Source organism: Scyliorhinus canicula, chromosome 31 (genome assembly GCF_902713615.1).
Source record: "Scyliorhinus canicula chromosome 31, sScyCan1.1, whole genome shotgun sequence".
Taxonomy (NCBI): domain Eukaryota; kingdom Metazoa; phylum Chordata; class Chondrichthyes; order Carcharhiniformes; family Scyliorhinidae; genus Scyliorhinus; species Scyliorhinus canicula.
Window position 1 is genome coordinate 10,032,892 of NC_052176.1, and position 14,493 is coordinate 10,047,384.

Sequence of the window (14,493 nt, forward strand, 5' to 3'; positions counted from 1 at the left end):
AAACCGACTCCAGCCTCTGAAAAGCATCCAAGGACAGCCACCACATTTTGCAAATGTTCCTGCTCCAACGTCCCTGCAATCAAAACGTCATCTAAGTAGACAGTAACATGCGATAAACCTCTCAAGATACCTTCCACAACGCATTGAAAAATAGCACATGCAGAGGATACCCCAAAGGGCAAACCATGTCTACTCATACTGGCCCTGGTGTGTATTGATAATTACATATGGCCGGGAGGCAAGTTCCAGCTCCAACATGACTCATCTCTAATTTCGTGAACGAGAGTCTGCCTGCAAGCTATGCATAGAGATCCTCTATGCGAGGCATTGGATATCAGTCAAGCAGGGAAGCCGTATTCACTGTAATTTATAGTCGCTGCACAAGCGAACTGTGGCATCTGGCTTCACAACAGGTACAATTGGTACGGCCCGTCAGTGAAACGGACGGGCCTGATAATACCCAAGGACTCCAAATGAGTGAGCTCCCCAGAAATAGCGTGGTGTGGCTCCTGGTTCGACGTGGATACGGGCTACAACCCCTTTTATTTCCCCAAACCGGGCTGGAATACATCTGGGTACTGTCCTAGTACCTCCGTCAACACTTCAGAAGCTGTTTGGAGGATGTGCTTGAAATGCAGCCACAAATGGAGCAACCAGTCCCGACAGGCTGGCACCACGATAAGTGGGAAATGCCCCTCCTGACATCGATTAACAAAAGGGGACATCATAGTTCCTGCAATGTCCAATGGTTCCCCCATGTCGGTGGCCAAACTGGCCTTAGTGTCGGTTAATTTAAGGGTCTGTATACCCTGCTTGATGCGGTCGAATGTCCTCTGGGCGATCACGGAGACCGCTGCGCCAGTGTCCAACTCCATCTCGAGCGCGTGACCATTGACTGGTACTGTCACCTTAATGGGGGCCACACTGGGAGCTGCCACACAATGCAGCTGCAGGCAGTCATCCTCCGTCTCCACGTCCTCGGGAGTAGTCACCGCAGATTCATCTAAATGGAAGGTACGGTCCCTGAGCTGGCCCCAGTTTCTGTCGGAAATGTGGTCGGCGCCCACAAGTCCGACACTGCGATGGCTCCTCATCCATTGGTTCTGGAGAAGGCTCCCTTCGGGGAGGAACGTCTGGCAGCCACTGGCGTTGATCCGGAGTCTGCCCCGCACAAGGTACCGCAGGGGTGCAGGAAGATGCTTTTGGACGGAGGTGTTGCACCCAAAGGCGTGCACCTCCATTCCCTGTAACTCCTGCACTCCCCGTTCTGCGCTTTCTCGGGAGAATACTATTTGAATGGCCTGTTGAAAAGTCAATGTTGGCTCAGTTAACAACTTTCTCTGGGTGGCCACATTGTTAATTCCGCAAACCAAACGGTCGCGTAACATTTCTGACAATGTCTCACCATAGTCACAGCACTCCACAATCCTGCGTTGCCTGGATAGAAACACTGCAAGGGATTCTCCTGAGGACCTCTCAGTGGTATTAACCCGGTAACACTGGACTGTCGTGGACGAGGTTGGGTTTAAATGTTGCCCCACGAAAGTTTACAAGTTCATCAAAAGTCTTTGTGTCCGGTGCAGCTGGGTACATAAGTGGTGACCTGATCGAAGTGTACAAGATTATGAGGGGCATAGACAGGGTGGATAAGGAGACCCTGTTCCCCTTAGTTGAAGGGTCATTCACGAAGGAACACATGTTCATGGTCTGGGGTTGGACGTTTACTGGGATTTGAGGAGAAACCTTTATACCAGAGGTTGTTGAAGGTCTGGAATGCACTGCCTGGGAGGGTGGGAGAGTCTGGGTTGCTCACATCCTTTAAAAAATACCTGGATGTACACTTGGGGCGTCATAACAACCAAGGATATGAGCCAAATGCTGGCTAAAGGGACTTGGTAGACAAGTCAGGAATTTTCAAGCTTTGGTGCAGATCGATGGGCTGAATGGCATCTCCTGCACTGTAATAGTCTGAGATTCCGATTCTGTTAAAGATCAGATCTTGGGGGCATCGCTGCTGTATTCCCTGGAGTTGGTGGTCTCATTCTTCGAGCAAAACACATCCAGCGAGTTTGGGTTTCTCAATAAGAACAAATTGGAGACGTGGGATGTTAGAAACTGCTCAGCACTAATTCACTTTATTCATTGTTGTGACCTGGGATAAACAAGTGGATTGTAGCTGTCCATTCAACACACAAATAGAATTTGCAAGTTTCTGGCAGTGACTTCACAATGTCCACTCTTACATTACTCAGCATTCTCAGCTGCATCAAATCTGGTCCACATAACATGTCACCATTACGTACAGCCAGTCTTTCTCATACCTCTTCTTTTACAAGAGCTTTATACAAAAGAAAACATTTACAAATTATCGATGGGGAAAATGAGCACTTGTATTGAAGGTAGTTTACAGAAGGGGAAAACGTGTGTGCTTAAAGTAGTTAGATTAGGGAAATGAAAATAGGAATATGTGGAATGAAGGGGTGGGTTGTTCATGATTGCAGACTTCGATGAATTTTTATTACCTGTCTCAGTTTATGAAAATAGCTCCAATGAATCGGATTTGACGAGGTCAGACAAATTCTTTGGAAAACCGCCAAGACCATGGAGAGTGTGCAGTGGAGATTGACTGGAATGGTATCAATGGCAAGGAACCCCTTGTGCGGGTGGAATAAAATATTGCAGACATCCCTGTTATAACAGAGAATGTCAAAGGGAGATTCAATAGATATTTACATTCATCCCATGGCATTATTTTCTGATACACATCAAACAATATTTTCCCATTGATGGGTTGTTCAATATTAAATGAACAGATTCAAGATAATCTGCAGGATTTTGCTTTTGTCCCAATTTAATTGATGGGGAAATGTTTCACACTGGTCCATTCCAGACAGTCCCTGACCTGATGTGACCGAAATTTATTTTGCTTCCAGAAGCTGCATTTCCAACATTGCTCACGTGGCTGCACATTCAGAACCTTCTGATCAACTTTTCATAGATGGAAAAAGCCTCTGAGACTGTTCAGAAACTCAGAGAGGTGACAAGGTGAGTGAGAGGTTAAGGTGATGGACTGTTAATCCATTGGGATTTGCACACGGGGATTCCAATCACATCCTGTTGCTAGTTTGTGGAGATTTTTAATCAATTGCTTCTTCCTGTTTGGATACATTTTGCCTGAAATCCTGTGTTTATCAATATCACATTGGAGTTTCCAGATTTGCTCAGAGTTTAACAAAATTGAGATTGGCAAAGTCCTTCACCCAAATGTTACTGGTATGATGATCAAATGGCAGAGCAGATATGAAGAAGCACAGTTTACTCATTTTCCTATCTTCCAATCTTCCTAATCCTGGACTCAACAGGTTGTCAAATTGATTTAAAAAAATAAATTTAGAGTACCTAATTATTTTTTTTCCAATTATGGGGCAATTTAGCGTGGCCAATCTACCTAAACGACACATATTTGTGTTTGTGGGTGTGAAACCCACGCACACACAGGGAGAACGTGCAAACTCCACACGGACAGTGGCCCAGGGCCGGGATTCGAACCCAGGTCCTCAGCGTCATATGCAGCAGTGCTAAACACTGAGACAAATGTCGCCCCAAAATTCTCTCCCAATCTGTACATGCTGCCTGTTGTTAATTCCTCCACCTTTCCTTCAGGAAAAAATAGAAATCTGGAGGGAGCTGAAATGAGGTGTTATTCTCACTATTGACAATCTCTGCTCCTGAACCAGAATTCCACACAACTCAGCTCCCAGTAAATGCTGAGGATAATTATAATATCCTATCCAAGCTGCAATTCCTGGATAAATATCAGCCGGTGCTCGAGGATAACCCCATTGCTCGTGTGTATTCAGCACAGCCCCATGGGATCACTTACAACAGAATGAGAGGGTGGATGGGGCCTCGGTTTAACATCTCCAACAGTGTAGCACTCCCTCAGTACTGACCTGGATTGTCAGCCTTCCATATTACACACATTCTGCAGTGGGATTTGAAGACACACTTTGTGTTTCAAAGGCGACAGCGACCAGGTCACCCCCAGTGAAAGTGTTTAAGAAATCGTCGAATCCACAGCTACATGACTGGGGCGATTATGAGGTCATCGCCTGGCAGGTCACGTGACAGCTGGAGCCACAAGGCATCACAGCCAGATTCAAACCCCAAATCCTGTCAGTCACTTTTCAAATAAAGCTGTCGGCTGCTTAAAGACACAGCAGTTAAACTTCCTGCTTGACCAAGAGGACAGCTAGGGAGATGTATAGAAAACGAAATCCTTCATCAAAATAGTTCAAACACCATTGAGATTGAAATGCTGCGAGGAAAGCCGGGTTGTTATTGAGAACTCTGCTGAGAGAACTACATCACACAGCAGAGAAATCAGGTGAAGAATCCGATCCGAATAAATCAACACCAGAGAACAAGTCACCGTCAAAACTGCATCAACCCTTGTGAAGATCAATGAGTAAAAGCTGAGAGCTCCGCACATCATCAGTTCATCAAGTAGACACATTGTCTGGATAAAGCATTCTGTTTCCAACAGGGTTTATTGAACTGAGTGGAATAGACACATCATTACAGAACAGGTAAGTAATCACTGCAATTTTATTTGTTGTTAAGACAATGAACTCAAAACAAGATTTAGGGTGATAATAAGTTGATAATTCTAAAACAAACTTTACTTTGGGTGCATGAAATGCAACAATTAAATTAGAAACAATGACTGGAGTGACCTGTGAGCTCAAACACAGAGAGAGTGAATAGCAGAGTGAAGAGTTTAAAATGTGGATTTGATGAGAGTGCGGATTAGGTGCAGAGGGGGAAGGAGCTGCTGTGTAATTTAAACTGAGGGACAACAGCAAAAGTACAAGAGACAAGTAGCGAACACTCTAAATAACGAGAACTTTAATTAAATAGACAGCTCCGCTCAGTGAAATGTTGGGACAGCTGACAGCCGTTGTCTACACATCCTGCGCTCTGTGGGAACTCCAAAGCAGGATGATGATCAATGTCTGATTCACAATACTTTAGGGAACAAAGCAGAATACAGAAAGTGCCGAGAGAGATGAAAAGGGAAATGAGATCAGCAGACAGAGAGCATGAGAAAAGATTCACAACATAATCAAAAACAGGCAGATGTTTACCAACGCATGGAGAATCAATTAGAGGGTGGCTGATGAGGAGATGCTGTGGAGATCGAGGACATGGCTGAGGTACTAACTGATTACATTGCATCTGTCATCACAAAACAAGTAGATGCTGCTAATGTCACAGTGAAGGAGGAGTTGGTGGAGTATTGGACAGGATGGAAATAGATAAAGAGGAGGCAATGACAAGGTTGGCAGGGCTCACAGTAGAAAATCACCCAATCCAGAAGGGATACTCCTGGATTACTGAGGGAAAGAAGGGTGGAAATAGCAGAGATTCCAACCACTATCTTTCAATCCTCCTGGGATATGGGAGTGAAGTCCGAGAACTGCAGGTTGTTGATGTGACATCTGTGTTTAAAATGGAGAGGTATAAACCCTGTAACTAGAGCAGTTAGTCTAATGCTGGTGGGGGGGGAAACGTTTAGAGAGAATAATATCGGAGAAAATTCATTGTCACTTGGTGGAACGTGGTTTGATAAATGAAAACCAGTATAGATTGGTGAACGGAAAATTGAAATACTTAATCATAGAATTTACAGTGCAGAAGGAGGCCATTCGGCCAATCAAGTCTGCACAGGCTCTTGGAAAGAACACCCTACCCAAGGTTCACACCTCCACACTACCCCATAACCCAGCAACCCCACCCAACACAAAGATCAATTTTGGACACTAAGGGCAATTTAGCATGGCCAATCCACCTAACCTGCACATCTTTGGACTGTGGGAGGAAACCGGAGCACCTGGAGCAAACCCAGGCACACAGGGGGAGGACGTGCAGACTCCGCACAGAGAGTGACCCAAGCCGGGAATCGAACCTGGGACCCTGGAGCTGTGAAACAATTGTGCTTTCCACAATGCTACCGTGCTGCCCCTAATGAAGTTCAATGATGAAGTTTCAGAGAACATTGAGCCGGGTGTCAGGTTCATGGTGTCTAGACTTCCAAAGGGGTTTGAAAAAGTCCCACATACTAGACTTGTTAGTAACGTTCCAGCAGATGTGGTTAAAGGGGCAGTGACAGCATGGATACAAAATTAGAAAAGTGGCAGAAAGGATAAAGTAGTGGTGAGCGGTTGTTTTTCAGAGGGGAGGGATTTATACAGAACCGATCAGTTCAGAGGGCAGTTCTAGTCCCATTCCCAGAGCTCTTTTACATTTTAATAACTGCAAGTTTCAAAGGGTCATTGACAGATTCAGTGTGTGAACAGAACTGTGGCCAATGGTGTTCAACACGGGGAAGTGTGAGGTCATCCAGCTTGGAGCAAAGACAGATCAGAGAATTTCCCAAACAGTCAGAAACTTGGGACTGTGGAGGAGCAGAGAGTGAGAGCTGAGTGAGACTGGCGGGTGGATAGAGAGCAGCAGCAGAGCAGCCGTGAGAGAGTGAACGAGAGTGACAGCAGAGTGAGAGCGGCAGTGAGAGAGAGAACGAGAGTGACAGCAGAGTGAGAGCGGCAGTGAGAGAGAGAACGAGAGTGACAGCAGAGTGAGAGCGGCAGTGAGAGAGAGAACAAGAGTGACAGCAGAGTGAGAGCGGCAGTGAGAGAGAGAACGAGAGTGACAGCAGAGTGAGAGCAGCAGTGAGAGAGAGAACGAGAGTGACAGCAGAGTGAGAGCAGCAGTGAGAGTCAAAACAAAAGTGACAGCAGAGTGAGAGCGGAAGTGAGAGAGAGAACAAGAGTGACAGCAGAGTGAGAACGGCAGTGAGAGAGAGAACGAGAGTGACAGCAGAGTGAGAGCAGCAGTGAGAGAGAGAACGAGAGTGACAGCAGAGTGAGAGTAGCAGTGAGAGAGAGAACGAGAGTGACAGCAGAGTGAGAGCGGCAGTGAGAGAGAGAACGAGAGTGACAGCAGAGTGAGAGCGGCAGTGAGAGAGAGAACGAGAGTGACAGCAGAGTGAGAGCGGCAGTGAGAGAGAGAACGAGAGTGACAGCAGAGTGAGAGCGGCAGTGAGAGAGAGAACGAGAGTGACAGCAGAGTGAGAGCGGCAGTGAGAGAGAGAACGAGAGTGACAGCAGAGTGAGAGCGGCAGTGAGAGAGAGAACGAGAGTGACAGCAGAGTGAGAGCGGCAGTGCGAGAGAGAACGAGAGTGACAGCAGAGTGAGAGCGGCAGTGAGAGAGAGAACGAGAGTGACAGCAGAGTGAGAGCAGCAGTGAGAGAGAGAACGAGAGTGACAGCAGAGTGAGAGCGGCAGTGAGAGAGAGAACGAGAGTGACAGCAGAGTGAGAGCGGCAGTGAGAGAGAGAACGAGAGTGACAGCAGAGTGAGAGCGGCAGTGAGAGAGAGAACGAGAGTGACAGCAGAGTGAGAGCGGCAGTGAGAGAGAGAACGAGAGTGACAGCAGAGTGAGAGCGCCAGTGAGAGAGAGAACGAGAGTGACAGCAGAGTGACAGCGGTGGTGAGAGAGAGAACGAGAGTGACAGCAGAGTGAGAGCGGCAGCGAGAGAGAGAACGAGAGTGACAGCAGAGTGACAGCGGCGGTGAGAGAGAGAATGAGAGTGACAGCAGAGTGAGAGCGGCAGTGAGAGAGAGAACGAGAGTGACAGCACAGTAGGAGCGGCGGGGGAATAAAGAGCAGTGGGAGAGGGGTTGAAGCAAACCGGCCATGTTTAAAATAAATACTCAATGCATGATATCACAGGAAAGTGTCAGTGTAATCAGAGCATTACTGTAGAACAGGTCTACAGGCATTAAATACATTGAATAGTTTTAACAAGGTACTAATTAGATTCTAAAAGAGGGAATAGGTTTTTTTAGACCATGGTTGGTCAGCTGATCCCTGCTGCTTGCAGTTCCTGTCCCATGTGGGAACCTCTCGACCACTTCATGTGTCTTGGGGACCAAATGTGTAGGAAGTGTCTCCAGCTGCTGGAGCTCAAGTTTAGAATTTCCGAGCTTGAGGGGCAGCTGGAGCCACTGCGGAGCATCCGGGAGGATCAGACATTCCTGGATCCTATGTCACAGGAGGTGAAGATCCCAAAGACAAATAGAGAGTACCCTGAAGGAACTATGGAGCGAGTTAAAACGCAGAGCCTTGAGAGGGTTAATCTCTGGATTACTGTCAGTGCCACGTGCTAAAGAGAGTAGAAATGTGGAGAACAGGAGCATCAATACATGGCTTGAGCCTGCACGGAGGGAGGGATTCAGATTAATGGGACATTGGAACCAGTTATGGGCCAGGAAGCAGCTATTCACTGTCTATCTGCCTGATCGGGAGGGTCACTTGTGTGGGTCAGGAGGGTTTGAGCTAAACTGGTAGGGGGATGAGTACCAGTGCGGAGAAGTAGAAAAGAAGAATAAGTGGAGAAGAAAGTAGAACCGTATTAGACAGGAGTCGATGAAGAAGGAATCTAAGAGGAATACATGGACAGGTTTAGAATGTGTGTGTGTAATCACACAAAGTGTGGGAAATAAGATTGGTGAGCAAGAAGCATAAATTTCCAGGTGAGAATATGATGTAGTGACAATGATGAAATTGTGGTTTAAAATGGTGAGGATTGGGTGTTTAATGTTCAAGGATACAAAAAGATCAGAAAAGATAGTGAAGAAAAAAAGGAAGGTGTGATGAGAGAGCGATAGAGGAATAAATCTGTACGGAAATCACAGAGATGTTTAAGAACAAGAGAGTGGCGAGATCCAGGATTTCTGAAATGTGTTCAGAAGAATTTGGTTGACCGAAATGTTCTCGGTCGAGCTCGGAAGGAGGCATTGCTGGATCTGGTGCTGGGGAATGAGGTGGGCCAATTCTGTACCTGTCAGTCTCTATTAGTGCAAGTGTGGAATTAACTCTGTCTCAATCTCTGCTACTGTGTGTGAGTGCACAATAACTCTTTCAGTCTCTGTGCCTGTGTTTCAGAGCAGAATCATTGCTCTGTCCAATTTGTTAGTGCGTATGAGAGTGGAATTAACTGTAAGTCTTTGATACTGCATATGAGTGAAGCACTAACTCAATCTGGGTCTCTGCTGGTGTAATGAAATGTAGAATTAAATCTCTGACAATGTGTTATTTTATGTGAGTCTGATATTAACCCTCTATCATTTATTAATCTATCTTCTATCTTCATTACTGTATTTCAGTGCGGCATTAACACTGTGTCAAACTCTGTTGCTGTGTGTGAGTGAAATTCACTCCCTATCAGTCAATCTATAATATTGTGTGTAATTAACTCGCTGTCTGTCAGTCTCTGTTGCTGTCTGTGTGTGGAATTCACTCTCTATTGTCAATCTGTAATAAGTGTGTAATTAACTCGCTGTCTGTCAGTCTCTGTTCCTGTCTGGAAGTGGGTCACTGTCAGGGTCACTGCCACAGGGATCAGTGCTGGATTCTCAGTTAATTACAATCAATATTAATGACTCAACTGAAGGGACCGACTATCCCCAAAGTTTCAGACAATTCACAGATTAATGGGAAAGTAGGTTGTGAGGAGGACAAGGAGTCTGCAAGGGGATATCGATAGGTTACTGAGTGGGCATTAATGTGGCAGATGGGATAAAATGTGGGAAATGTGAGGTCATCCAAGTTGTTGGGAAGAACAGGGAAAGAGAATATTAATTACATGGAGAGAGGTGGCAGAATGTTGCAATACAGAGGAACCTGGCTGTCCTTGTACATGAATCACAACACGTTAATGTGCAGGAACAGGAAGTAATTAGGAAGACAAATGGAATCTTGGCCTTTGTTCCAAGGAATTTGGGTATAAAAATAGGGAGGTCTTGCTGAATCCACAGGGAATGACTGAGATTACAGCAAGTATCCTGTGTAACATTTTGTCTCTTTAGTTTAGGAGGGATGAGGTATTGTCTTTTGCGGAAAGTTGAAGCAAACTCGGCTGATCCTCATTGGAGTTGTGAAGAACGAGAGATGATCTTATTGAAATGTAAGATTCTGACGGCGTTTGACAGGGTAGATGTTGAGAGGAATGTTTCCATTTGTGGGGAAACAGAACTAGAGACAGTTTAAAAATAAAGCGTCTCCCATTTAAGATGCCGATCATTGTGTCACAGAATTGCTACGACACAGGAGGAGGCCATTTGGCCCATCATGTCTGCACCAGCGGAAATCTCACTGAAACTGATCCAATTCAGCTGACAGCTTGGGGTTTGTCATTTGAAAGGTTTAAGAGGAATAAACTGCGATGGCCGGGAATTGAAGCCAGGTCAACTGCTTGGAAGGCAGCAATGCTCACCGCTGTCCCATAAATTGTTCATAATACATTTTTAGAGAATTAGCTGAAGGCCATTCAGCCCCTTGAACCTGCCCCACAAATAATCATATCCAATGTGGGGATTGAACCCATGATTGTGAGAAGGGTCTGAAGCTCTACTAACTGAGCTAGCTGAGGTAAAGAGAAATTCATTTTCTGAAAGTGTCCTTAATCATTGTAATTCCCTCCCCACGAGATTCTAGCCTGGGTTGGACAGAGTTTTGATCTACAAGTGAGTCAAGGGTTATGGGCCGAGGCAGGAAAGAGGAGTTGAGGCAATAATCAGACCAGCAATGAGCTTATTGAATGGCGGAGCAGAGCTAATGGGCTGAATGGCCTTCCCCTGCTCCTAGTCCTTATGTTCTGATTTCCGTCAGTGTGGAGCTGGCTCTCTGTCTGTCAGTCTGTGTTACTGTGTTTCAGTGTGGAATTAACTCAGTCTGATACTGCATGTGTGTGGAGTAGATTCTCTGTCCATCACTTTTGTATGTGAGTGTGCAATGTCTCTGTTACTGTACAGGAAACAGTTAATCACCTTTTAGCAGAAATATTTGGGCCCTATTGGTCTCAACTGTGCTCATGGTTAAACCCATCAGCTTTTCCTCCATCTACACTCCAGTTCAAAGTCAGACAACAAGAACATACCTCCAAAGAAAGTGAGGGACCGACTTCCACATCCAACATCCACTCTGATTCAAAAGTGTTCTTCATTTGTCTCTTTCTGTTCAGGTTCTCAGCAACACCTTCAATAATTCACAGTACAATCATGTGGACTCTGGAAATCTGAAACAAGGTGATCATTCTGGAACTACACAACTGGTCAGGCAGCGTCTGTTCATGTTTCAGCTCACCGAGGATCAGCCTGGAATAAAAGCAGAAACCATTGGATGTTTGAAAACTGAAATAAGCAGAGATAAGGCTGGAAAAGAAATCTGTGCAGATTGAACAGCCAGCGTGTGGGGAGATAAAGAGAGTTAATGTTTCAGCTCTGTGAGCTCTGATCAGAAGTGGGAAAAGTTTCAGATGTAATAGGTTTGAAAGAAGGGCTGAGTGGGCCAAGGACAAAAGGAAGGTGTGTGATGGTGTGGAAGAGAGGAGAGAGTGAGTGAGAGAAAAGTGAGTTGTCCAGGGCCAAAGGGAATGGAGATGGAGGAAGAACAGAAAGAAAAGCTGAGTCTGGAGCAGGTGAGCTGCGAAGTGAAATCAATGCAATGAAAGAAAAGGAAAGAAAGTGGAGGAGAGTTTGCGCTGTGAAATGGTTCAGCTCAATGTTTCTCTCAGTCGCCTTCAGTCTGCAATAAGCATCCGCTTCATGGAGCCTCTGCCCGGCTCCCTGGCCGCACATCCGCCGGAATCGGCAGCTCTGACCCGGCCTCTGAGACTCGGTGTTAATGCGGCTGCGCACGGCCCTGCTCTGCTTCCAGGAGCCCCACCGCGCATGCTCCGCCCATACTGGCGGGTTTCCGGGGCGGGGCTCTACCTTGCGCCTGCGCAGTGCGAACAATCTGAATGAAATAAGCCTTATTCTACCCCGCGCGGCATTCTGGGTCATTCTGTTCACCATTTTAGGGAAGAGTGTCGCAGGTGGGGTTATATTTCAACTTGTCATATCTGTCCTAACTATTTCGCAGCGAATCAATAAAACTGTTCCTGCCCTGAACCTCACCCTGAAAGCATCTTCCTTTCTGTATTTGTCGAATTATTTTGAAATTTATTATCATAATCATAATTAGTAATAAGAATAACAATAAATATTACTAAGAAATTAATAATTAATAAATTAACAATCGATGTTAATAATAATAAAGTATAATTATAATAATATTAGTCTGAGTCTGAACTATTTCAAACTGCTTTTTCAGGATCAGAACAACTCTCTGTCTATGTAAAGAATAAGTGTTTCCTCATAGTATTTATTTTTAGCCAATCATGATAAATCTATCTCCTCGTCGTCACAGGAACAGTTTATGCCCATGTAATCTTTTAAATCTGTTCATGGTTTTCACCTCGATCAAAGCTCCTCTTAACCTTAGTGCAAATGCGGAATACCAGGAATGCTTGAAGAATGAATTAAAATTCCAAAAACTCTGAGTACACAACAAGCCAGCACCTGCGAACACATACAGAGATAATGTTTGATGATTCAGCTCAAAGTCTGCCAAGCGGTATTTATCGAGCGAGAAATCTATAATTAGGGGAACTGATAGCATTCTTTGGAAACAGGACTGAAAGTGCCGCATGGTATGTTATCTGCCCCGTGCTAGGGTGAGGGACATCTCTAATCAGCTGAAAGATTATTGGATGGGAGCGAGAGGAACCAGTTATTGTGGTCCACTTTAGGGAAAGAGAACCTGTTTGGGGATTGTTAGGAACGAGGAACAACATTAAAGAGCAGGTCCTCAAGATTTCTCATCTCTGGATTACGAGCCGAGCCACGTGCAAATTGGCAAAGGGATGAGAATATTCGGAGTAAACACGTGGCTAAAGGAGTGGTGCAGGAATAAGGGTTCCATTTCATGGGGCACTGGCATCAGAATTAGGACACGAGGGATTTTTTCCGTTGGAATGGTCTCCACCAGAATCGATCTGGAATCAGTGTTCTGGCGGAAAGGATAAACTGGGTGGTCACAAGGACTTTAAACCAGCAAATGGGGGGGGGGGGGGGGGTGCTTGGGGTGGTGAAGGTCTTATGTGACTGTCCCTTTAAGAAAGGTCTTGTTTTGTTTGTAGCACGTGCCCAGTGACGTCATTTGTGGGCGGAGCTGGGCTGTGGCTGTCAGGTGAGAGGGGGGTTTAGTTTTTTGCTTTCATTTTCGGTTTATGCGTTTGGGCTGTAGAAAAATAAGCAATGTTGGAAAGCACTGTGTTAAGCTGCAGGAAGTTTCCCTGTTTTCTCGGTTTTATTTTAATGCTGTTCCAGTGAACTGAAAGCACATTGGGTGTGGCAAACTGCCTTGATAACCTTAAAGCTAGAGTTGCTTTCCTGCAGGAGTTTTGGATCTGCTGGTTGGAACCTGGACCAGAATCTCACCAGTCCCATTCAAGTCAGATCACACAGTGTGCTGGGCCACACACTTGAAAGGGGTTTTGATTTTATTGGGTTTTGGATTCAATTGGAACAACTTAGGGGGATATATTAAGAGTTATATGCATAGATTTCTGTAGCTGTTGTGTCTTTTTAATGTTTGTAATTGATAACAAATTATTGCTAAGTTTTGTATATATGTTAACTACATACTTATAATAAAAGTAATAAAAGCACCTAGGAAGCCTGATGAATCACACCTCAAATGAAGGCCCTTGTGCTCATACCAGCCATGTTCAACATTAAAGTTATATGTCAGGTGAGCTTTGTAATACACTTTGTAGTTTCTAAGGCCTGGCCCATAACAAAGGGAAGGTTAAAACTCCAAGAAGTATAATGGTTAATGGGAACCAAAGTTGCTGATCGGAATGTTGGGGCTGAGTGTTATCAGAGATAAATAAAGCAGGTAATGATGTGTGAAAAGTGTAGTGCACAAGATAATCCTGCAAGGGAAAGACAAATCAGTAGACATATTTTGAAACCTTCTCCCTATATGCACGCAGTTTTCGTAATATTATCAATGAGCTGACAGCACAAATACAGACAAATAGGTATGATATGGTGGGGATTACTGAAACATGGTTGCAGGGGATCAGAACTGGACGAATAATGTCCAATGTCCAGTATTCCGAACGGATAGACAGGACACAACAGGAGGTGGAGTTGTTTTGTTGCTTCAAGATAACATCCAGGCAGAATTAAGAAATTATATTGGCACTAAGGGCCAAAAGGTTGAATCGATCTGGGTGGAAATAAAAAGACAAGGGCAAAAACTTGTTTTTAACGGCCCCCGAGCAATCTTCCAAAGTGAGAGGTAGTATAAACTAAAATATAATGAGTGCTTGTGAGGACACAGCCGTAATCATGGGTGATTTTAATATGCATATTGACTGGATTAATCAAGTTGACAAGGGTAGCCTCGAGGAAATTTTATAGAGTGGACAAAGGATTGTTTCTGAGAGCAATATGTTATGGGACTGTAGTATGGGATTCCGATCACCATCCACACTAGAAATTCACTGATGCAGTCACATTGGGGAGAGGCTATACA

At 45.1% G+C, this 14,493-nt stretch overlaps 1 protein-coding gene across 6 annotated transcripts in view; it reads right to left on the bottom strand.

Annotated features, from left to right (window-relative positions):
• The window catches only part of LOC119959009, a 478,444-nt gene that overhangs the window by 360,859 nt on the left and 103,092 nt on the right, over positions 1-14,493 (bottom strand). For 2 of the 6 annotated variants that reach the window (XR_005459122.1, XR_005459123.1), the window contains one exon: positions 7,585-11,188. Coding sequence is in view for 1 of the 6 variants with exons in the window: in XM_038787556.1 (XP_038643484.1) it covers positions 543-1,388 (846 nt within the window). In the remaining 5 variants the exon portion in view is untranslated. Of the gene's footprint in view, positions 1-97; positions 2,078-2,712; positions 4,558-7,584; positions 11,189-14,493 lie in introns of those variants that run through there. The other 4 variants (XM_038787556.1, XR_005459124.1, XR_005459127.1 and 1 more) reach the window with 4 other exon arrangements.